The 22,325-nt window shown below is 45.0% G+C and overlaps 1 protein-coding gene across 1 annotated transcript in view; it reads right to left on the bottom strand.

Moving 5' to 3' along the window:
* The window catches only part of NALCN (sodium leak channel, non-selective), a 287,262-nt gene that overhangs the window by 24,373 nt on the left and 240,564 nt on the right, over nt 1-22,325 (bottom strand). Inside the window, exons 21-30 of the mRNA XM_040991012.1 lie at nt 18,745-18,836; nt 18,531-18,653; nt 15,779-15,835; nt 15,436-15,556; nt 15,224-15,355; nt 13,965-14,132; nt 11,124-11,228; nt 6,665-6,771; nt 1,579-1,699; nt 1,396-1,494 (exon numbers count right to left, since the gene is read on the bottom strand). Of these exons, the coding sequence (XP_040846946.1) occupies nt 1,396-1,494; nt 1,579-1,699; nt 6,665-6,771; nt 11,124-11,228; nt 13,965-14,132; nt 15,224-15,355; nt 15,436-15,556; nt 15,779-15,835; nt 18,531-18,653; nt 18,745-18,836 (1,125 nt within the window). The remainder of the gene's footprint in view (nt 1-1,395; nt 1,495-1,578; nt 1,700-6,664; nt 6,772-11,123; nt 11,229-13,964; nt 14,133-15,223; nt 15,356-15,435; nt 15,557-15,778; nt 15,836-18,530; nt 18,654-18,744; nt 18,837-22,325) is intronic.

The raw sequence follows: 22,325 nt of genomic DNA, 5'->3' as shown, positions 1-22,325 counted from the left end.
GTGAATGTTAGAGCTCCATGTGTGAAAACCGGACAGCTCCGATGTGAATGCATAGGAATCAGTGAGGCCCTGGATGACTTGGGACAGCATGGGGCTTTGGGGGCAGGAGTCGGTGTGACCCTGGATGACTTGGGACAGCATGGGGCTTTGGGGGCAGGAGTCGGTGTGACCCTGGATGACTTGGGACAGCATGGGGCTTTGGGGCAGGAGTCAGTGTGACCCTGGATGACTTGGGACAGCATGGGGCTTTGTGGGCAAGTCCAGCTTTTAGAAAACACAGAATAAGGGCTGCCATCTTTATCCAGTCACCTTGGGAGACTCCTAGACCCTGCATTCTAGGCACCACTTCTGAATTTGGGTACCAATTTCTGCTCGTTAAAAACTGATAATGTGACTGCTTCTTCTTCAACCACACATTTGGAGTTGTGAGACTGAGATTAGTAATGGTCAAACCTCGGTCCGTAGTAAGTGCTCAAAGAATAGAAGCCTTTCAGTTATCATGACTCCAAAAGTCTGAGCCTTGGGCCATCGATGCCCCGTTAGCTGGGTCCAGAAGCCCAAGCCAGCTCTCCAAAGAACAGTATAATACAATGTTCTTCCCTGAACTGTTTATTTTTTCCTAAACCAATCTGAAGCCAGAACACAGGATTCTCTTCCTGATCTCCCACGTGGGTACAGGGTCCCAAGCCATCCTTGATTGCCTTCCCAGGCCACAAGCAGGGAGCTGGATAGGAAGTGGGGCTGCTGGGACAAGAACCAGTGCCCATATGGGATCCTGGTGCATGCTAGGCAAGGACTTTAGCCACTAGGCTATCGTGCCGGGCCCCTTGAACTATGTTTTGATAGGAAACCCCATTGCTGTTTTCTCATTTGTGAGTCCTTGTGTCAAACATCAGGGCTGTTCCAAGCTCTGTGCACTTTCCAACCTCACGAAAGATGTAAACTTTGTATAAAATTAGAAAGTCTTTTTATGCCATGAATTGGAATTTTGTAATTATGCTGCACCTTGCACCCCACCAGAATTTTGAGTTCCCCCACTGAGTTACAGAGAAGCTTACCATTCCCATTTTGTGAGTGGTATCACCTGCGATCAGTGACTCCCTTTCATCTACTGTACTTTAATAACTTGCCTCCCAGCCTTTCAACCTGAACAACAGGAGATGCCCCTCCCAGCTGTCCGTGGATTAATGACACTGTTACCAAAATGGTAAGTTTAGCCAGGAGATTCGCACTCTTCAGTAAAGTGGCCGAAAGGCAGCAAGGAGGCGGCTTGTAAGATAGTTACAGAGATTATTTATATCAGTCACATTAGACTTGAACGTGACCATGCCGTGAGTGGGTGGCTGGGGAGGGGAGGGTGCTGAGAGTGGCAGCGTTCAGACGGAAGATTCTTACCTTGTTTTCATTGAAATTAGCAATAACGACTCCAACAAAAAGGGTCAGTCCAATCATACAACCCAGGAATACAAAAACATGAATATAGATTCCATGGATCTGCATAAAGGAGACACAGGGTTATTCATCAAAGCCACAGAAAGCTGCTCTGGAAGCTTTCAGAAGATGCCATGGCTTGCTTACCGGCCCTACACGATGAATAATAACATCTCTCACTTCCACCCAGCCTTTCAAGGAGAGGACTTCAAACAAGGCCAGCATAGCATTCCCCACGTTGTCAAAATTAAAGTTCCGAGGATTCGCCCTGCGATGCAGAAAGAACATTCTGTGAAATGCCAATGAGACGGACCCAAAGGCCAATAGTGACAGCTCTTTCCGGTTGCGGGTACAGTGGGGATGTTTCCTGCGGGATGGTGGACACCCCAAGTACGCCCTGATGTGGTGCAGTTGATTAAGAGTGCTCTTATGGAACCACAGAGTGGTCTTTGTTTAATACAAAATGCTAAACAACTCTAGTTCCTGTGTTACAGGCTCTGCCGTGATGCACCACGTTCTCCTTGTGTAGAGGATGGGAAGTTCATGTTAGATGTTTGCACAAGGAACACTGGGTTTTAGGAATAGCTTTAAACTGCATCTCCTGCCTTAGTGTAGAAGATACAGGAGAAGCAGACTTTGGCCATGTCTAAGGAGTTGATCCTGTAGGTCGGTAGTGCGTTTGGAGGTCGCTGAGATGGCGCGGGATGCTTGCTCTCCCAGCTGGGTTTTTGCCTTTCACTAACTCACAGTGCCCACAGAGCCTTCCTGTGAGCACCAGTGTGTGGCATGTGCCTGTCTCCACAGCTGACTGCTGACACACTCGGGTGCCACTTCTCCCTCTGTGCATCTCCCTTTTTGTTTCTCTGCCAGGGTTACACATTTTCTTCCCACTTAAGGACGTCAGTCTGTCTACTGCCTCCTTTTTTGTTATGGGTGTTGGCCAACATTTGTGTGATTGAGAGAAAAAACTTTCAGAGTTCCCCCACTTTTTATTCTTCCTTACTCAAGGATATTTTAAGCAGTCAGACGATTTCTTCAACTCTGCACTGAAAACTCGTGGCCTCTCACTGCACTTGCTGAATCTGATGAAGACCTGAGCTCTGGACTGCCGGCTGGAGTAGACCCATCGCAGCTGTCTGAACTGACTTAGCCCTCATGGAAATGTGCAGGACGGGTTGAGGGAGCTTGTTAATGCTTTTGAAACTCCGCAGCCCATTAGGAGATGCAAGTTACGGATTTAAAAAATACTAAATCGACACGGATCTGGTAAGAGAAAAAACACAGAACTAAAACTCCCAAGGGTTTATGGCCAGCTGGGGTGGAGCTGTTTTCTTATATAGTGCAACATCCCTACTCGAAGTTCATATATTGAAATTTTGATATATATTTTTAAAGGAAGGTCCAAATATATATCCTTTTCGATTTTGCCAACTTGTCTCCTGGGGACATTTCGGTTAAGCCTCAGGTATTTTGCTATAGACAGAAATCTCAAGATTCTACAGATAGCACAGCTTGCCTGAATCCGGATCTCTTTAAGCCAAGTGAAGCAGATTTCATAGCCGATGCTGGACTTCCTTGCTCATCCACTTTCATTATGTAAAAGTGCTTTGCTAGCTGCATTTGGAGCAACACAACCTGCTTTCATATCCCTTGTCTGTTAGAAGCTACAGTGTTTTGAAAATATACTTCTAGGCAAAACCCAGCGAAATGAAAATGCGTTTTTTAGATCTAAAAGGCCGAAAGCACGCTGCACATTTTAAAAAGTGTTCTTCCTGTTTTAATCATATATGATGCTTATTCATGCTTTGCTCATAGCAGCAAAAGTTTTGAGCCCTTATCTGTGATCACAGATGACGTCAACAAATCCCAGACATATCTCACTGTTGTCACTTCACACAGTTTACTTCCTTGAATTGGGAGGCACGGTTATTTGACTACCACCTCTGCTGGTCCGTATAGAGGCTTATCTGTGTTGTGTCAAATTCTTTGTGTGTTGTTTTATTTTTTATATTTCACTAGACTTTAGGCTCCAAGCGGACAGGGGCCAAAGGCTCATGCAAACTGTGCCACAGTGCTGGCATAACCCCTGGGGCCTGGCAAACACTCAGCGTGTTTATTGGGAGAGGAAACATCGGCCTCTGTGGAGTTTGTGTCCTGCAGGCCAATTTCCTATATCCTAGACGTCTGCTTGAAATACAAGCCCCAGTATTTATAAGATATGATATGTTTAATCATGTTACAGAGGGTTGTTTACCTCATCAATCTGAGTGATTCAGAAGGAAATGAATGAATATAGAAACTAGATCATCTCCTGATATTCTAATTATAATCACCAAAGCTTTCCTCTAAGGCACATTCCCACCAGATATTAGCTGCGTGTAGCTGTTTTCTTAATCAAAATTAAACCAATATAAGATTAAAGTTATTTTGTATCATTAGCTTATTAAAGAAGGAAAATGTAAAACTGTCCATTGTTACCATGGACATTTTTTTAGACTGAAGATTTTTATTTCACTACAACTAATCCTGGGAGAAACATGATGTCCACAAAGTCCTGTCTGCTCACTTATGTTTTTTAAAATGTTGCTGACCTTGAAATCCCTCATGATAACTTCCATAAAATATCACATTTAAATTAGCTTTGATTTTGAAAATGGCATTTCTCTGGCTTCAGTATACCTGGGGCCAGGCACGCTCTTCCATGGCGTTGCCTTCCAGAGCGCTCCTGGCTCCTTCCCGACATCGTAGGGGTAGTCCCAAGGCTCCAACTCAAGGCCAGACTCAGAACAAGCCAGCTCCACTTTGCAGCACATCTTGGTTGTCTACCCTGTACAAGAGCCCTCCTCAGCCCCTCAGGCCTGTTCTGTGGCCCGTGGGGTTGGGACTCAGAGGGAAAAGTGTCAGCCTGGCTCTTCCTCTTCCTCCTCTGCAAACCACGATGACATGATAGGGGTGGAGCTAAAGAGACAGAGTTGAAGTGCATGTATCATGCTGCTGGACTCTGGCCAGGGGTACCATTGTCACAGCAGCCATCAGGTGCATCTGTGTGTCCCTATGAGATACTCCCTGTATTTACCATATTTCTAGCTCTGTAACATCTGTCCCAAGTATACATGCTAACATATTGTGCTCCATTCCTGATGATACACCTGTGCAGCCATCTCTGGCAGGAGCCCCTTGGCTGGGGGACGTGTTTTCCATTACAACCGACCAGAATGCACAGCCCCAAATATTACTATTATGAGGCTTTTACAGGCATGGCCACTCTCCATCTGTCCTGTGCTCTCTATGACCAAGTACCAGACAACTCAGGAGGGCTGCTATGTCCCTGAGCCAGTGGGAACTGTTCAAGCTAGGCAGCCCAAGTCCACCTGCCCTCCTATGCCCCAACGCACTGTTCTTATCCCAGGGAAACCACAATCCAGGCTTTCCCAGCTTCCCCACAGTTCTCTCCCTCTGGTTTGGGACCAATCTTGGTCTTCCTTGTGGGGGTCCTTCATGGTCAATTGCCTCTTGGGAAGAGTAAAGAATAAACCAGCCTCTGGATGGCAGCTGTCACCTGATCTTTTGGCATTCCTCCAGTTCAGATTTTCTAGCAATTTCAGAACACTGCCCAGCACAGAGTACCCCACTGCAGCACACCTGCAGTGAGCATGCCGTTCCTGAACAATTTTCAGCTCTGCCTCTGGAAACACACACACAGACTCCTCCTGTGGCGGTGTCCTGTCTGCTGCAAGCAGCCCTTGGTAGCACAGCTCCACTCAAGGCACTTCACATGGGCAGCCCTGGGAATGGCTACACCACCCTCCAGTGTCACCAGGTGCCCTGTCCTGCAGCTGGTCCAGAGCAGCATGGCCTGCTCCTGCCTTGGCAGTAAGAAACCACAAGTGCCTGGCGAGGAGGCATCCTTACCCTCTGTGCTTGGGCAAGGGGCGGTGCAGGCACACACTCTCTAGGCCTCCCTTCAGTTACCTCTGGGACACTGTTTTAGAAAGGAGCATTTTCCCACATATACTAGAGCGAGGTGCTGGAGGAAGAATCTGCTAGGAAGCCCTGCTGGGATGGGTCTGATTGTTCTCTTTTGGAACATAAAGGTATTCTACTCCTAGGGACCTCGGCTTTGACGTTTTAACCAAAATCTCAGGCGAAAACAAAACAAACAAAACACCCTACTTGATATGATGCTATAATTACTTAAGGTAAACTGAAGTTTCATCTCATAAAAATAAATATTTGGTTTTTTAGTGTTTTACTTTAACATAAATCAGACTGCTTTTCTAGGTAGCCCTAGGATGATAGTATCTCCATGGGTTCTATTTCTGTCCGTGCTTCAATCACATATCCAAAATTCACCTCATTTTCTGGTTCTTGGCATTCAAACACAGTAAAGTCTTGGTACAAAGCATGTGGAATTGCTTATGAAAGGGAACTTGATGCTAGTTAGAGACACGTCAGGTGACAGGGAGTCCTCAGGCTCAGGTGGGTGAAATGCTGTTCCCTGAAAGACACTGAACGTGAAGAAGGCTGGCAGCATCAGTGGGACAGAGCGCAGGTGCTGACGTTATTCTAAGCGGGGGAAAAACTGAAAAAGTAGGTAGCAGAAGGGATGAGTGATGGAGCACTCAGCTCATCAACAAAGCCAACTGAGCCATGCTGTGCACGGCCATGGACACAAGAGATGAGCAAGAGGGCCCTGGGTACTTCGCCTTGGACGTGAAATCCAGGAGAGCTCATTTCAGGAAAACATGAGTTTTCAAGGCAGAATTAGACATAATTAACCGCATTCCTGATGATGCCTCCCCAGAGTGTCAATCATGAGATCCTTTATGGTGCATGGGCTTCCAAATCAAAACAGCTTTAGGATTTAGGGTTTTGTCCAACCATTACAAATAAGATCCACTCTTCATGATATAAACTCAGAATGAGTTTAATTATAATTTGATAGGAAAATGAGCTTTTTAAAGAACCTAATTTTTAACGTCACTTGAATTCACACGCATACTTCTAAAGTGTTATAAAAATATTGAGGTAACATTGTAATAGGTCAGGAAGCAATTTTGACTTTACTTTTGTGTCCCACTGTGTTCTACTTCTTTGCCCTATCTTACTTAAAATCATTTCAATCCATCTAGCAAAATTACTTTCAGCTCCCTGCATCATTATTCTGATTTAAAACCTTATATTGACAGATGTCTCATTTTTCATCTTTTTTTTTTTTTTTGGATATGCTTACCAGACTCGAGGTACCCAGAAACCAGGTTTTTTCTCTCCAGGTCTTAATTTTAAATTTAAGTTCTTGGAAACACTGACATTTATTCTGAATATGCCATTGCAATCTTCCTAAAGTGGGGGGAAGAAAAGAAAATTCACTTAGGAAACAGAAAAATTAATAAGACTTCTTCCGTGGACTAACAAAACCTTTGTTGAACAGCAGGGATGCGGATACCCTCCCAGCAAATGGGAACAAAGACTCTGGGCCCCAGCAGGGGAGTGCTGTGCTGAAGACATTGACAAGTGGATCAAGAATCTGAACAGACATTTCTCCAAGGAAGACACACACTTGGGTGATGAGCCCATGACAAGCTGTTCAACAGCATGACCCAACGGAGAATCAACCGAAGCTCCTGCACAGTCGCCACACTAAGGCCTTCACGCAGAACTCAGAGCAGTTGTCCTGCCACTACACTGCTTTGCCATCACATCCCTGTGGCCAACCGAGATGTGACAATATGAAATGGAAAATCCATCGGGGTGCAAAGTTGTAATTGTTCTAGGTGATTATTGGTTGCTGCTGTCAGTCTTGTACTGGGCTTCATTTACACAGCAAGCCTTACCATAAGTACATTACATATATGAGAAAACCTTGTTCCTGGGGGTTGGTAGGCTGCACGGATTCAGGAATGTATCGGACATCTCAGGAGAGATCTCCCATTGTTAAGGCCTTGCTGTAGTACGGCAGTGTCACTGAGAGGTGTGTGGGAACCACCTGGCAGGTGCGTGAGGAAATCAGAATTTTTATACTGCTAGCCTCAAAGATGGCTGGCGAGTTCGAGGAGTCCAGCCCCTTTTGAAAACTGTCTGAAATTCCCTAATCAACTATATAGAGTTACTGCATATCCCAGGAATTCTACTTACAGCTACCTACCCAAAAGAAATGAAAACTCATCTGCTCAGAAGGACACTCACAAATATTTACATCTGTATGATTCATGATAGCCTCTGCCTGTCCATTCTTGGACAGATGTACAAACCAAATGTGGCATAGTGACTAAATCAAATACAACGCGGCTATAAAAAGGAATGAAGGATGGGCATATGCTACAACATTTATAGTCCTTGAAAATAGTTGACCAATCACAAAATAGCATATATTATATGGAAGTCCAATCATTGGGAACTTTACAGAGACTAAAAGGTAGGTTGTTATTGTTTAGGGCCAGAGGTAGCCAGGTGGGTGAGTGGGTGCAGGCACTGGACAAATACGAGTTCCTTTCCGAGGTGGTGAACATGTTGTGTAAGTGAATAGGCTGTCGGGTGCCTGAAGGGCAGGGATTGTGTAGCAGGTAAGTTAGATCTGCACAAAGCTGTCAAAACATTTTCTATTTCGAAAACAGAGCGTTGCTGGGAAGTTTCTGCCTTGTCTCCCACACGCCCTTAGGTTCCTGTTACCTTGGCTTCTTTGACAATGACTATCCAGTTTTGAGTCTGACAATCTAATGTCGCTGGATCACCACTGAAATACTTCCACAGAAATTCAACTTTAACCATAAACATGTGTCTCCCTGGTTTTGCTGCTTCTGGCCATGAGCCAGCAGGTTGTCACTAAATCCAGCACTTGCATCTCTGAGAAGTCTGGCATTTCCCCATCATTCAGGGTTCACATCGGCATTCCAACTAGTTTAGTCACTGTCAGCATCATCTTTTTTGGGCTTGGCAATAAAATTCAACAAAATTGGGCCTGGCATGGTAGCCTAGCAGCTAAAGTCCTCACATTCAATGTGCTGGGATCCTGTATGGGTGCCGGTCCTAATCCCAGCAGCCCCACTTCCCATCCAGCTCCCTGCTTGTGGCCTAGAAAGCAGTCAAGGAGGGCCCAAAGCCTTGGGACCCTGCACCTGTGTGGGAGACCTGGAAGAAGCTCCTGGCTCCTGGCTTTGGATTGGCTCAGCTCCAGCCATTGTGGCCACTTTGGGGAGTGAATCATTGGACAGAAGATCTTCCTCTCTGTCTCTCCTCTTCTCTGTTGGGAAGGATGCCTCCATAGCCTCATTGTGTAGGGCATCTTCTAGACAAAGGAAGCGCTTCAGAGAGGCCAAGTAGCTCGAGTAGCCATGACTGCACTGCAGCAGGAGGCTCCTCTTGTGAGCAGGTGCGCAAGCCCCTTTGCTCGCTCTGCCCTGCACCATGACTGCATGCTCCGTGTCTTTTCATAAGCTGTTTGCTCACTTTGGAAGGCTCTTTCCTGTTCATCTCCTATCTTAACTCTTCACTACACAGACTTCTCCGCACAGCCCCGGCAACTGGAAACATGAACTCCCACACAAAACCCAGGTTGTACATCACCCTCAGACCACCATGAGAGCTGCAGTGACTCAGGTCTGGATTCCTTAGCTCTGTCCTCATTGACCTCCAGCCATCTGCCTTCAAGTTTTAATAAAATAAAGAGGAGAAAGAGTGCTAGTGAATACCAAGACAAGAATGCCTTCTCTCTAGGGGACAGCTTGGTGGCACAGCTCCAGGCTCACAGCCTGTACACAGCACGCGAGCCCAACACTGGCGTGGCTGCTTTCCCCTCGTCCCTGGGTGGTATTCTTTCAGGCAAACGGGTGCAACCTCCCAGTCACAGCTGCTGTCCTCTCCATCCCCACGGTGTGCCTGCTCCTGGCCTCTTGGTCACTGTGATCAGCTGAGTTACAAACTCTCACACCATCGCTCATCCGTCCTTCTAACAGTTTGCCTGGGCTGATGCGCTCTGTGACAGCCATGCCCCCCAGGATCTCCTTAGGGGACTTCTGCAGATCCCACTGCTCCAGAAAGGAAAATAAATGCATCCCGTCGGTGTGTTTGCTCCTCCCCAGGCCGTTGTGCATCTCCCACGCGAGTCATCAATCTTGAGCATGGGCTGGGTCCGAGCACATAATGTAAGATCCTCGTGCTCTTCGGCCATTGTTCACACACTGAGTCGCCCGGCATTCCTAGCAGGCTTCATTTCGAAATGTTGTTATTGTCTTGCCGGCTTCTATTCAGTGTGACTCTAAAGCAATCGCTGATGTAGGAGTCTGAGGCTTCACACATCAGCTCCTCCTCCGCCTCCGCTCACTAATTTGGATCACCACGTTCCTTATGACATCTTCTTAAGTTTCTTGTTGTTTCTGGAACGTTTCTTGCTGTCTGGCACTTTCTGACAAACCTCATATTAATATAATTTATACGGAATATATTTTGACTAGACAAATATTATCTGGGTGGACAATTAAATAGCTAATATTTTTATAAATCTGTATTAGTCATGCTTTCTAGAAACATACAATAGTTTAGCTCTATTATGTGTTCTGGAGACACACGTTTTAATTAAATTAAGGCATGATTTTAGTAGTATTGAAGAGAAAATATTTTTGCTATTTTATACAATAGCAGTATTGGATAATTTTTTTTTTCAATTAATCTACTTGCAATAGAGAAGAATCTCAACAAAACAGGACCCTGGGTGGCTTAATAGAGAGACTGGTATTTTATTAACCAAACTGTGTGGCTTTTTTGCCCAACAGACATCACAAAAGCACACTTTCCAGCCTCCATCCATCCTAGAATGCAGGCTGACGTGGTGATGTGTGCCTTTTTGAAGCCGGGCCCTCTGCCTGAGATACCTGCCAGCAACGGGGAGAAGATGCTAAACACACACAAGGGTGGGGACACAAGGCAGGGTGCAGCACATCTGGAGGAGAGCTGTCCAGCCCATTCGAAAGCAACGCACACGCGGCAGTGTGCTAGCTACGGAGCAGCTCTTTGCGGCACTGAGAGAGAAGGGCTGCGGTGAAGGTGCTGAAGTTGGATTGCTGTTGGTCTTTCTATGATTCTCACAGAGAAAGGATCTGGGCAGCCTGGCATGCATAGGCGGGCACTGGCCGTCCCGGGGGAGGAGGTGAGCCCAAAGACCCAAGGAAAAGCAGATGTGAGAGACAGACTTGGCCCCCTTGATTTTGTTTGTTTGTTTGATGGGCTGTTTGATAATATGAGGCAGGGTCAAGGTGAACATGAACTAAAGGGAAGGTGTCTAAGACTCATGGTCACAAACATCTGGAATCTTGGGTGACCACGCCCAGGCTCTCAATAGGATAGGCACTTCAACAGGAGAGAAGAGGAGGCTCCTAGGAGGTGTGCCACACCTCTACAGCTCCTCACAGGGGTACCATGCCTCCCAGAGTCCCTCGGAGGTGTAACACATCCCACGGCTGCCCGGAGGTATACCGCATCCCCACAGCTCCTCCAAGGTGCACTGCAACCCCATAAACCTTCCTGGCTGGACAGGGACACTGTGTGCTTCCAGCACAGAGAAGTTCACGGCAGGAAAATTCTCGGTCTGGCCAGATGGGCACCTCAGAGCAGCAGTGGCCACCACTGGCCCACGTGCTTACTAACGGACCCGGAACGACTGCAATTTTCATTCTAAACAATAGAAAGGGATGCCTTACCCTTCTGATAATGTTGGGATCATTGCACTTCGCCAGCTTTCCAGCAAAAAGCTGAACTCCAAAGCTTGCAAAAACAAGCATTAATGTCAGCAAAAGAATGGAAACCTGAAAGAAATGGATGAATATTAAATCCCTCATTTCTATTCAGTTAGCTTCTGAAATACCAGAAGGAGGAAATTAACAACATATTTTGCATTTCTGAAATAAAAATGTACAACTTTTCATGTAAGAAAACAGAACAAGGTATTTTTCATATAGCTTGGGAATATCTGATTTTAAAATCAACACTTACATTTTAGCCCTGGGGAACAAAGGAAAATATTTAGATCATGGAATTTTGCCCATTTGTCCATAATGGATTTATGTCTTTATGAGCAGAGTATACCTCACAGCAAGAGAGGCTTTGTTTCCTAGCGTGTTAGCAGAACGCGCTGTGCGTGCACGGAGGATGCGCACAACTCAGTCCTGAAAAACCAACGTGTCAGTCAGCTCGTGTGCCCTCTGCTGGCTGACAATTTAGACTCACAGAGCTAAGGGGCAGGCAGAGCAAACCATCCAACTTCCAGGCGCATAATCCAGGAGTGAGAGAGACCTGGGAGGGAAATAGTGGGCTCCTCCCTCTTGGGTTACCACTCCCATGGGAGAGCACAAAAACTAGGACAGGGGCTGGAGTAGCTAGACAGAGAGGCACTCAACAACATCCGTGAGGGCTGGATAGTTGAGCTGGTTAGATGGAACTAAGCTTCAATACTCATCGACATGTACGAGAGCCAAATGGGATATGGGGCAGACTGGACTAGTCTGCTACACATACTGGCAAACCAGGGTAGGGGCAGGCCTGCTGGGGGTTATTGTGGGTCACTGACTAGGCTGCAGCTCCCACTGGTTTATGTGAGGGCCGAGTATGTGCTGGGCAGAACCAGGCTGGACTGCAACACGCATTGGTTCCAGTGGAAGTTGGGACTGAAAACAGAACCAACCCAGCAATTGCAACCACCAGCTGATCGGGCCAATGGACTGTGCTGGGCCCTGTACTTGCTAGTACATACAAGAATTTGGTCTTGGACCCGGCGCGGTGGCGCAAGTGGTTAAGGTCCTCGCCTTGCATGCCCGGGATCCCATATGGGTGCCGGTTCTATCCCGGCAGCCCCGCTTCCCATCCAGCTCCCTGCCTGTGGCCCGGGAAAGCAGTTGAGGACGGCCCAAAGCTTTGGGACCCTGCACCCGCGTGGGAGACCTGGAAGAGGCTCCTGGCTAAGGATTGGCATAGCATCAGCCGTTGCGCTCACTTGGGGAGTGAATCATCGGACGGAAGATCTTCCTCTCTGTCTCTCCTCTCTGTATATCCGCCTTTCCAATAAAAAAATAATAAAAATAAATCTTAAAAAAAAAAAGAATCTGGTCTGGTAACATTTCAAAGTTTCTTTGGGGATCTCCCCAATCGAAACACCGGACTTAGAACCCTAACCAAGAAAAGACAGAAGACAGAACAGGTAAATCAACTACCTCAGCTATATGTTGGCAGCAAAATACTGGACAAATGGAGACTATATGATGGACTATGTCAATCAGTGGATTCTTCAACAACCTCATCGTGCTTGGAGTGGCGAGACTGGCAGTGATTCATAACTGGTGAACTATCAAATCCACCTGAGTAAGAATCTCAGAGAATGCCCCACATCTGGGACCTGGGGTGGGTGGGAGACTGGGTGGGGCTTCTCCCTCAATATTCGCTTCACCTTAGATATATGAAGGAAACAGTACGGAAATAATAGTCTTACCCACTTTCCTATAGCCCTTGTACCTTTTTACCCTAATTAACTATGTAAAGAGTATCAAAAATATAATACTAAAAAAAACGAATCCAAACATGGGATTTAGGCATACTAAAATGACACAGAGAAAGGCCAGACTTCTCTTCTAAAACCCATCGGTGATCAAAAGTTTCCTTTGCATTAACTCTCAGGTAAAAGTCTGTTTTCCCTCAATCCCAGCTGTTTGACAAGTCACACTGTTACAGATGTATGCAAAAAAAAAACAGAAAAACAAGGATTTTTAAATGCCCCCTTTTAAAAAAAACATATTAGTAACAGTATGCCTCTGGTAATATCACAGTGCCTTTAAAATACCACTGCTTCAAGTGCAACTGCAGCTGCATCTCACCAGGGGTGTTTGTAGAAAGCAAAACACAAAACACGTTATGTAAATTAGCTCATGCTTTTCATGCACAAGAAGAATGCATCAATAATAAAAGGAATGCTTTGATCATTCTTTTGTAAGGCAACGAGACTCGTTCATTCTTTTATCTTCAGCTCGGTGGTTTAGAAGACCTTAAATCAATGTTTGCCTAACTTAAAAGAATATGCTCTCCCTCAATCACAGTTGTAAGCATTCATCACTGTACACTGAAGTCACCTGAAGTTGTTTTAGATGACTGTTCACAAGATCTAGAGACCAATTTTATACTGTTTGAATAAAACTGTAAGCCTAAATGCATCAAGTCACACTTTCATGGAGTAAATCATGGTGAGTCTTCATAATTTCCAAACGGGAAGCTAACCCAGAGTAAAAATTAGGACAAAAAGGCAAGAGAGATAGAGGCAGCAGGGATCTTTAGAGTCTTCATTCGCTGGATTTCTCATAAGAAAACATGTTCAGGGAATTAGCTAATTAGATAAACTTTCATGGCTAAAATTTTTGAGCGTGTGTTGTCTTTTGCTGGTACATATATAACTCTGGTTGTTAACAAAGCTACAGAGTTGACCTTGAGAGCCAAACAAGCGTCTTTAGCTCCATTACAAAGATGGACTAGGGGGAAGTGGCACAAAGGGTAAAACATACCAAAAAAATTTCCTTGAAGCCGCTGAAAAGTTCTCGAACAACTTTTCTCATCTGGGGCACCAGTTTGAATATCCGCAGAGGCCGCAGGCACCGAAGGACCATCAGGAGCTGAGCTCCGGACTCAGCGGGCACATTCTGAGGCATCCAACAGAGGAAGATCAAACTCACCTAGAGGGGAACAAAATCTCTCTGGAGTTTATACAGCTTTCTCCGCACTAGCAGTGTTTGCTGAAAGTCACCTGGCCATGACCTTTGGCAGAGATTCCACCTGTTACGTGGGACAACCAACAATTAAGGCACGCAATCTAGACCCAGCGGGAGCTTCAGTGAGAAGTCATTTTCTGCAGGCAGTAGTGAAACAGGGGAGCCCTCCAGGAATCTATGTCACTCTTGCATTCTGTCACCTCTCTCAAGGCTCTACCAAGGTCTCTATCTTTGAAATGCCTTCATCAAGATGTCTACTGTTTTGTAAATCATCTGCAACAGGGCACCCGCCCCAGCCCCTTTCTCCTTGCTGTGCCTGTAAGAACTTGGACTTCATCCCTTCTTAGACAGAGATAGAGCAGCATTTGGGTCTGTTCCGTGGCTTTTCTTTCTGACTGAACGAACAGCTGAATGGGCACCTTTTAGGTATTTTCTGCGCAGAATCAGGAGAGACAATGTAACCACGGTCACTTTCATCTGCTTTTAAACGAGAAGTGACTCCAGAATCACACATAACTTAGGCGATGCAGACTCTTGCATGCAAGATCCCCCCAAAAGTGTGAGAAGTCAAGCAGATGTGCCATTTTAGACTTTATGAATACATGTCTCATTCATACACAAAATTGTAATTATTACAAATATCCACGGACAGCCAAATGCTTTTTCAGATATTACATGCACATGTCTTATATCCATATAATGAACTTCTTGTATATTTAAGAATTCACTTAAAAACCTCTGGGATTCAAACACCTTACCCTTTCTTTTTTGTAATTTCGTTTTTTGACAGTTTCATAGGCTCTGGGATTCCCCCTCGCCTCCCCATACCCTCCCCCATGGTGGATTCCTCCACATTGTTGCAGTAGTACAGTTCAAATCCAGTCACGGTTCTTTCATTGCGAGCATGCACCACGTATGGAGTCCAGCATCTTATTGTCCAAATAAATTCCACAGTTTCCTTGGGAGACCATCCCTGAAACACCTCACTCTTGTACTGAAAAATACAGGAGATTTTATAAGATCATTTTACATGTAGGAAATAACCAAAGACTTACTAGGTATATGAATATGTCCATCACTCCCCCAAAGTCCCTGATGACAGCAGTTGGAGTGAAAAATAAGCCATCTGCCATAATCTTCAGATTAAGCTCGATGCTCATGAAGATCACAAAGACATACTCAGCAATCTGAAATGGGCCAAAGCACATTGGTCACAGGACCGGAACAATCACAGGTCAGGGTCTCAGCTGAGGTTGAGTAGCAGTACCTGCAAGGTGGGCGCATGCATGACTCTTCGAAAGGGGGATTCGAACATCATGGAAATGCAAGAGCAGATGGTGACGATGATCATGACCCAGTCCAGGTAGGTGACCAATCCCAGCAGATCGCTGCCAAAGAGCAAACAACAAGAGACACACACATTCCAGGAAAGTCTGCTGTGATCCATTACCATGCCTGGCATTTGTTTCTTACACAATCCCAACCATTTACTTCATAGCACTATCCTACTGGAGCAAGGAAATAAAGGGGGGTTTTGATATTTTTATGCAACACAAAATAGTACATGAGGACTTCAAATGCGCAGGGATAGTTGGGTTTGTAATGCTTACTAAAGCTGATGATACTTTGTATTCTTCACAGCTCCTGTGACAGGGTCCGTTTTAGATCTGTGGGCAGAAAAAGCATATGAAATCTGGAACCTAGCAAGAATGTTAGAACATGACCACAAAGTACAGACAAACACCTCGCATGCTTACAAGCCCTTTGATATCCTACATATATTGACTTTTTGGGATCTATCAACTGTGTATAGTTTTGGAAGAAAGAGAACATTACATAAAAAAATTATAGTTGATGTTTAGGAAAGTAAAAGTTTCTATTTCTCAAAATACTTGGTTTTGGCTCCATCCAACACTTCCTTGCATGGCTATTACAAAATTTAATTTTGACTTTTATTTGAAAATGTGCATTTGAGGGGCTTGGTGCAGTGGCTTAAAGGCTAAATTTCTTGCCTTGAATGCACCAGGATCCCATACACTGACTGGTTTGTGTCCTAGCTGCTCCACTTCCCATCCTGCTCCTTGCTTTTGGCCTGGGAAAGCAGTCATGGATGGCCCAAAGCTTTAGAACCCTGCATCAGTGTAGGAGACCTGAAAGAAGCTCCTGGCTCCTGGCTTTGAATTGGCTCAGCTCTGGCCATTGCGGCCATTTGGGGAGTGAATCAGTAGATGGGAGGTCTTTCTCTCTGTCTCTGTCTTTTCTCTGTCTTTCTGTAAATCTGACTTTCAATTAAAAGATAATTTTAAAAAATGCAATTGAAACTTTGCATTAGTACAGGTTAAGGACATTCTCCATAATCATTTATTTAAATTTTCCTTAAGTGAAATGGAGTTGCTCAGCCTGCACTGCACTATGGTAAGTTTCTGGGAACAGGCATTCAGAAATGTTACTTGCGGGAAGTCTGCTCACTGTTGTTGGTGAGCCCCCTGAAAGACGTGGTGTGTATTTCCAGGTAGAACAAAGTCATCCCCATCAAAACCAGCTTTAGCTCCACAGCTGACAAAGACAGACTCCCCCAAACCTCCAAATGAAGTGGGCCATCAGAAGTTTACAGGCAACCACTGGGAAAACCCACTTCAGGAACTGACCAAGTGTGTACTGCTGTCTTCTGCCTTGGAAAAACACAGGGAAGTGTTTAGTAATTGTCATGCAGGTGCTTAAAATCGCAAAAGCCTTTCTAGAACAGCAGAAAGCACAAGAGCCTGGTGGTCAGGAGGCAGCAGCACAGTGGCTGGGATTCCCAAGCGGACCTTCCTCATGCACACACCTGAACGTCTTCCTTTTCTGAAGAAGGGATGTGCAAGGGACATGGCATGTTCCCCCAAGAGTCCTTCTGACTCTAACACCTCATGAACCTGAGTCTGAGTTCCCTGGAGTCGCTGTAACAAGGCATCATGACCCGAGTGATTTAAGCAATGCAAATGTACTTTTTCAGGGTTCCAGATGGTCCAAAGTCAATGTGTTAGCAAAGTTGTTCTTTCGGGGAGTTTTGAGGGAAGGATTGATGCCAGTCTTTCCCAGCCAACTCTAGTTGGACATCTTGTGTGTGGCCCGTGGTCTTCCTTCAACTTGTATGTGTATTTCCTCCTCTCATGCAGAAAGCAGTAACACCAGATTAGGGCCCATGCTAATACCCTGACTTTACCTTAATCACCCGTTTAAAGTGCCAGTCTCCAAAAACAGTCACATTCTGAGCTGCCAGAAGCTAGGAGTTCACCTTGTGGATCTTGGGAGGGATTAATTCAGATAGTGATTATCATATGCTAGTAACTACCAACAGTGGAGATCATTTCTTAAAAAAAACTTATTTATTTGAAAGAGTTACAGTGGCAGAAGGAGAGACCTCCCATCTTGGGTCAACCGTCAAGTAGTCACAACAGCCAGGGTTGAGTCAAGCTGAAGCCAGGAGCCAAGAGTTTCATTTGAGTCTCCCATGTATCAGAGGACACAAATATTTGGGCCATCTCTGCTGCTTTTCTCAAGCCATTAGCAGGGAGCTGGACTGGAAGTGGAGCCGCCTGGACATTAGCTGGCACCCATGTGGGCTGCAGGTCTTATAGGAGGCAGCTTTGCTACAACATAGGCCCATGCATGGAAATGAATTTACCTAATAGACGGCATGGAGGAAGGCCCAACTACATTAAAAAAGTGGAAAGTTTTCACATCTCTCCTAGAATTCTGAATGTTTTAAAGACATTTACTTAAAGTTATTCTTGACCAAAATTCATTTCATCCATTGGTTGATGGTGAAACTTGGCTAGGTGTCCAAAAAGCCAAGTTCACTCTCTTAATAGTTTCTTATCTTTTATATTCCTTCGTAGGTAAAGGCAGTGGCCAGCAAACTTTCTCCCCCGAACAGCTGATAATAGAAGCACTAATCACTTTACCTTTTCTTCATATTATTGTAGAAAAAACAACCAAACACCCAATTGGGGTATTTTGCCCATAGAGAAACTAGAAGTCTCACAGAAGATGTTCACCATGTCTTTTAATCCCCCTCTGTTTCTATGTTTCCAAGATAAATACTGGCATTGATAACACTGATCCACATGTTTCAGGTGACCAACGCACGGATAATTAAGGTTCAGTGCTTTACTGTAAGAGTGTCCTGTGCGCTAGCTTTTGCCATCTTTGTCCCACCTAGTCAGGCACGGGGCCAGGCAAGGTGGAGCACTGTGATTAACGAAGGCTCTGCTCACCGTGTGACTCCATCAGGAGTGCATGTTCCTCCTCCTCCCGCAATGACCTCCCCCTACTGTCAGCATCAGCCAGGCCCAGCACCTGGCTGAAAGGAGCACTCACGCATTGAAACGAGCCCGCACCACCACGCGGCAGAAGTTTCGGAACCGGTGCTCCCTGCCCACGATGAACAGCGGCTTATCGAAGTATGGGTGGTTCTCCCTCAGTTCCTCCTCTTGCACTTTCCTTGGAGAGGAAGTGACGGGAGAGGGAGGCTGAGGGGCTACGCCAGTCTCCCACAGGCTCCCTGGCCAGGGGACGTGGCGGGGCCCTGTACCTTTTCATTTCCGCTTGCTCCTTCTTCTCCTGTATCATCTTTATCTCACTGTCTTCCCGCTGGGCATTCCTGTATCTCACTGTATTGGAATGCTACAGAGAAACGAAAAGGAGATGTGTTACGAGTTATCTTGAAGGCCAGAAACATTATTTTTAAAACACACTGAAATTAATCTTTACTTTCTATGTACAAGTATGTACAGTCTAATAGAATCATGTTAACATGGTTTTTTCCTCTAAAATGTCAGTATTTAAGTACTTCCAAAGGCACTTCAAATACCTCATGGGAAAATGGAATTAGAATGAGATTTATTTTGGTGGCAAGATTTGAAAATTCAGATATACACTTTTAATAATATGCAATTTTATGAACTTTTAAAAGACACACATATGCATAATTTCAAACTTTTGCACTGAAACTGTTCATTTCATTACATCACACCAAAAGTTTTTTGAGGTCCTCACGCGTGTATTGAAGTCATCTTATGTGCCAGACATTGTTCTTGAGGACAAGGGGAAACAAAGCAAAAAGACAGGAGTCCCTGTTCTTGTAGCACTGATGCTCCGGGCTGGGGTGAAGAATGAAAAGTCCGCAGAAGCAGCAAGTGTGCGAGGGTTTGTTGGGGATTCCAGGGGAAAACAACACAGCAGGCAAGAGGCACAAGGCCACGGACCATGATTGCAAATGGACAGCTTTGGTGTAGATGTCCATGTGAGGTTTGTTATCACAGCCAAGAGTGAAAGAAAGGCAGGACACAGGCCATGAACAGCTGCAGCCAGAGGGTTAGGCCTGGTGGACAGACACGATGGTGGTGTGGGCAAGGCTTAGGGAGCACGCAGCTGAGTGAAGAACGCACGGCCTGTGGGTGGCAGGGAGGAGTCCTGCAGGGTTTGCCGCCCTCCTGTGGACTGTGTAGGGATGACGTGGGTGCCCATGTTCATGCAACTTGACAAACTGCAGAGAAAGTATTTCTTAGACTTCTATCATCTGGAGAAATTGAAAAGCTTGAGACATCTCATGTAGATGTCTCCCATGATGCAAGAAAAGGCAAACCGCATGGCTCTCCACTGAAGTGACCAGAGCCCCAGGACATTCTGCTAGGGAGAAGAGTGAGGCTGAATTTTCTTCCAGGTCTGTAGGAAGAACAGGAAGAAAACTTTGAAGATGCATGTCCCTGCAGCTGAGGTTATTTAAACCAGCCACTGTTATGTATATTCCAACACATAGTTTCAAAGCCACGTTCTAATTTGATTCCTACGTAGGTTGTACATTTCTATAAATCACATTGAAAAAAGGCATTTTGAATGAAAAGTACATTTGAATTTTTACCTTGGAAATTTCTACATATAATAAGCACAGAGGTGAAGGCTCTATCCATGTTGATTCTATGGTGTCCGAGTGGATGGATTTCCAGATGCTAAGTACCCTAGCGGCAACCCAGCTCTGTACTAGTTAGAACCAGGTCAAACAGTGATGGTGAAACCAAATGTCTTTTCAACGATGTCTTCTAGTTCTCAGTTTTACCTGAGGCACTTAACAGGGACATTGAACTACAAGGGTCTTCAACAAGTTCATGGAAAATGTGTACTATGAAAAAAACAAAAATGCAGATGTCTCAGATTTTTTGTGTACCAAAATAAACTTATCTTTTAATTCCATTTTCCACAATTTGAAGTGTCTCCGTGACAGCTGCTGCAGATCGAAAGTAGATGCATTATAGTTAATGCTCAAGAAACTCTTTCAAATGTATGGGATAAATGAAAAAAGACCAAACAGTCCAGTGGCTGTGGCTTGGGCTCACACTCTGTGCTAGCTCTCGCATCTGCCTTCTCAGGAACAATATCCAGGCTCAGTCTGAGGCCCATATTGAAACAAGGCTTCACAAATGATACTTAAATATGCACTGTGCAACTTTTATAACATAATCATAGCTCACTGTGGCTGCTGCTTAGTCTGTCCTTGGCTTCTCTGGATTTTTCTCATGGTTTGTTCTTTCCTTTATATCTCTGCATTAATGAAAATGGGCCTTCATCAACTGTCTGTGTTAGCTGGCTTTTTGTTCCCATAATGAGTTACCTGAGAGAAGCAAACTTAATAAAAGAAATCATTAATTTTAGTTCATGGTTTGGAGGTTTGTGGTCCAAGCTGGGAGCCTCCCCTGGTTGGCTGAGTGTCTGGTGAGGGCAGGAAGCAGAGAACTGCCGGGCCCAGCTAGACTTTTATGACAATCAATACTTTGATGAGAACTACCTCCTAGTGGCATAGCCCTAGTGATTGAAAGACTTCAAACAGGCCCAGTTGCACACCATCATGGATGCTGTTTCTACTTTCTTACTACCATTAGCCTTTGGCTTTCAGAATTGAACATCTGCATGTGTTGGAGTACTAATCCTGTCCAAACCATGGCACCATCAGGTCCTAAAACACCTGTCCCCACATCTCTGCCTCTGACCTATTTATACTAGGTTCTTTCATTTGGCAAAGCACTGCTGTCACACCAATATACGCACAGTGGGAGGTAAAGAGAAAGCACTCCTAGAAGTCCCATTTTCTTCGAGAAGGTTCTTGATTTTCTTGGTCTTCAGTGGTCATTCAGTAGCATGTTATTTAACATCATGTTGTAAATTTTCTACTTTTCTTCCTAGTGTTGATTTTGTTTGATGGCTTTTCATTTAATAGGATGTATAGTAATATGCAGTGAGGACTGGAAACACACAGATGTGAGGATACAGTGCAGTGTGCATCTCTACTTCCAAATCAAAGATGCACTTCCAGTGAAACTGTTAAATATATCCTGACAATAGGATGCTGGATTTTCTGCCACTGTCTTTACATACAACGTCAGGCTACCCTTCAATAGCAGAATAATGGACTTACGACTGTTTATGAAGAACTATACTATTGTAATAATATAGGGGAAATCAGTGGAGAGGGGAGGGGACTCAGAGAGGAAGGAGGGCGAATCCCAGAGACTATGAAACTACATCATAAAATAATAAGATAAATAACAGAAGTTCCACTTTCTAGTGACTTGCTCATCATTTGTCTCCTTTCTCAGAATGCAAGCTCCTGGAGCCATGAGTTTGCTTTGTTTTCTTGCTACTCCTCACCACTTAGCACATGAGCTAGCAAAAAACACGTGCGGCAAAAATATTTAGCAAATCAGCAAGTAAATATACACATAAAATCAGAGTCTAAAAACAAAAAGTCTTGGTAAGTCCTGTGTGGTCTTCGGCAGAAAAAAAAATCTTTCATTTCATACATAAAATTCAATTTTATTTCCTAATGTGGGAAATGACAGGCACTGGATCTACAGTACAGAATATCTGGGACTTAGTGAATACTCAAAGTTAGTGATGCCAATAATCCTTACACATGCTTTAAATTCCTTTTTAAGGTTCAGTCCAATGCAGCTGATGGGTCACTCTGGTGGAGGTGTTTTAATGAAGTCATGTGCTTTGAGTGGGATGGCAGGCTTTTCCCGCAGTTAATGGACACTTTCTGGTACTGCCCTGTTGGTTGTCTCCTGAGCTTGCTGGTCCCCTATGGTTTGAAATCTGAAGGAGACATGGTGGTGTGAC

This window comes from Ochotona curzoniae, unplaced genomic scaffold (assembly GCF_017591425.1).
Source record: "Ochotona curzoniae isolate NIBS_2020 unplaced genomic scaffold, NIBS_Ocur_1.0 contig_64, whole genome shotgun sequence".
NCBI lineage: Eukaryota > Metazoa > Chordata > Mammalia > Lagomorpha > Ochotonidae > Ochotona > Ochotona curzoniae.
The sequence above is the reverse complement of the archived record's forward strand: the minus strand, read 5'-3'. Positions and strand labels throughout refer to the sequence as shown.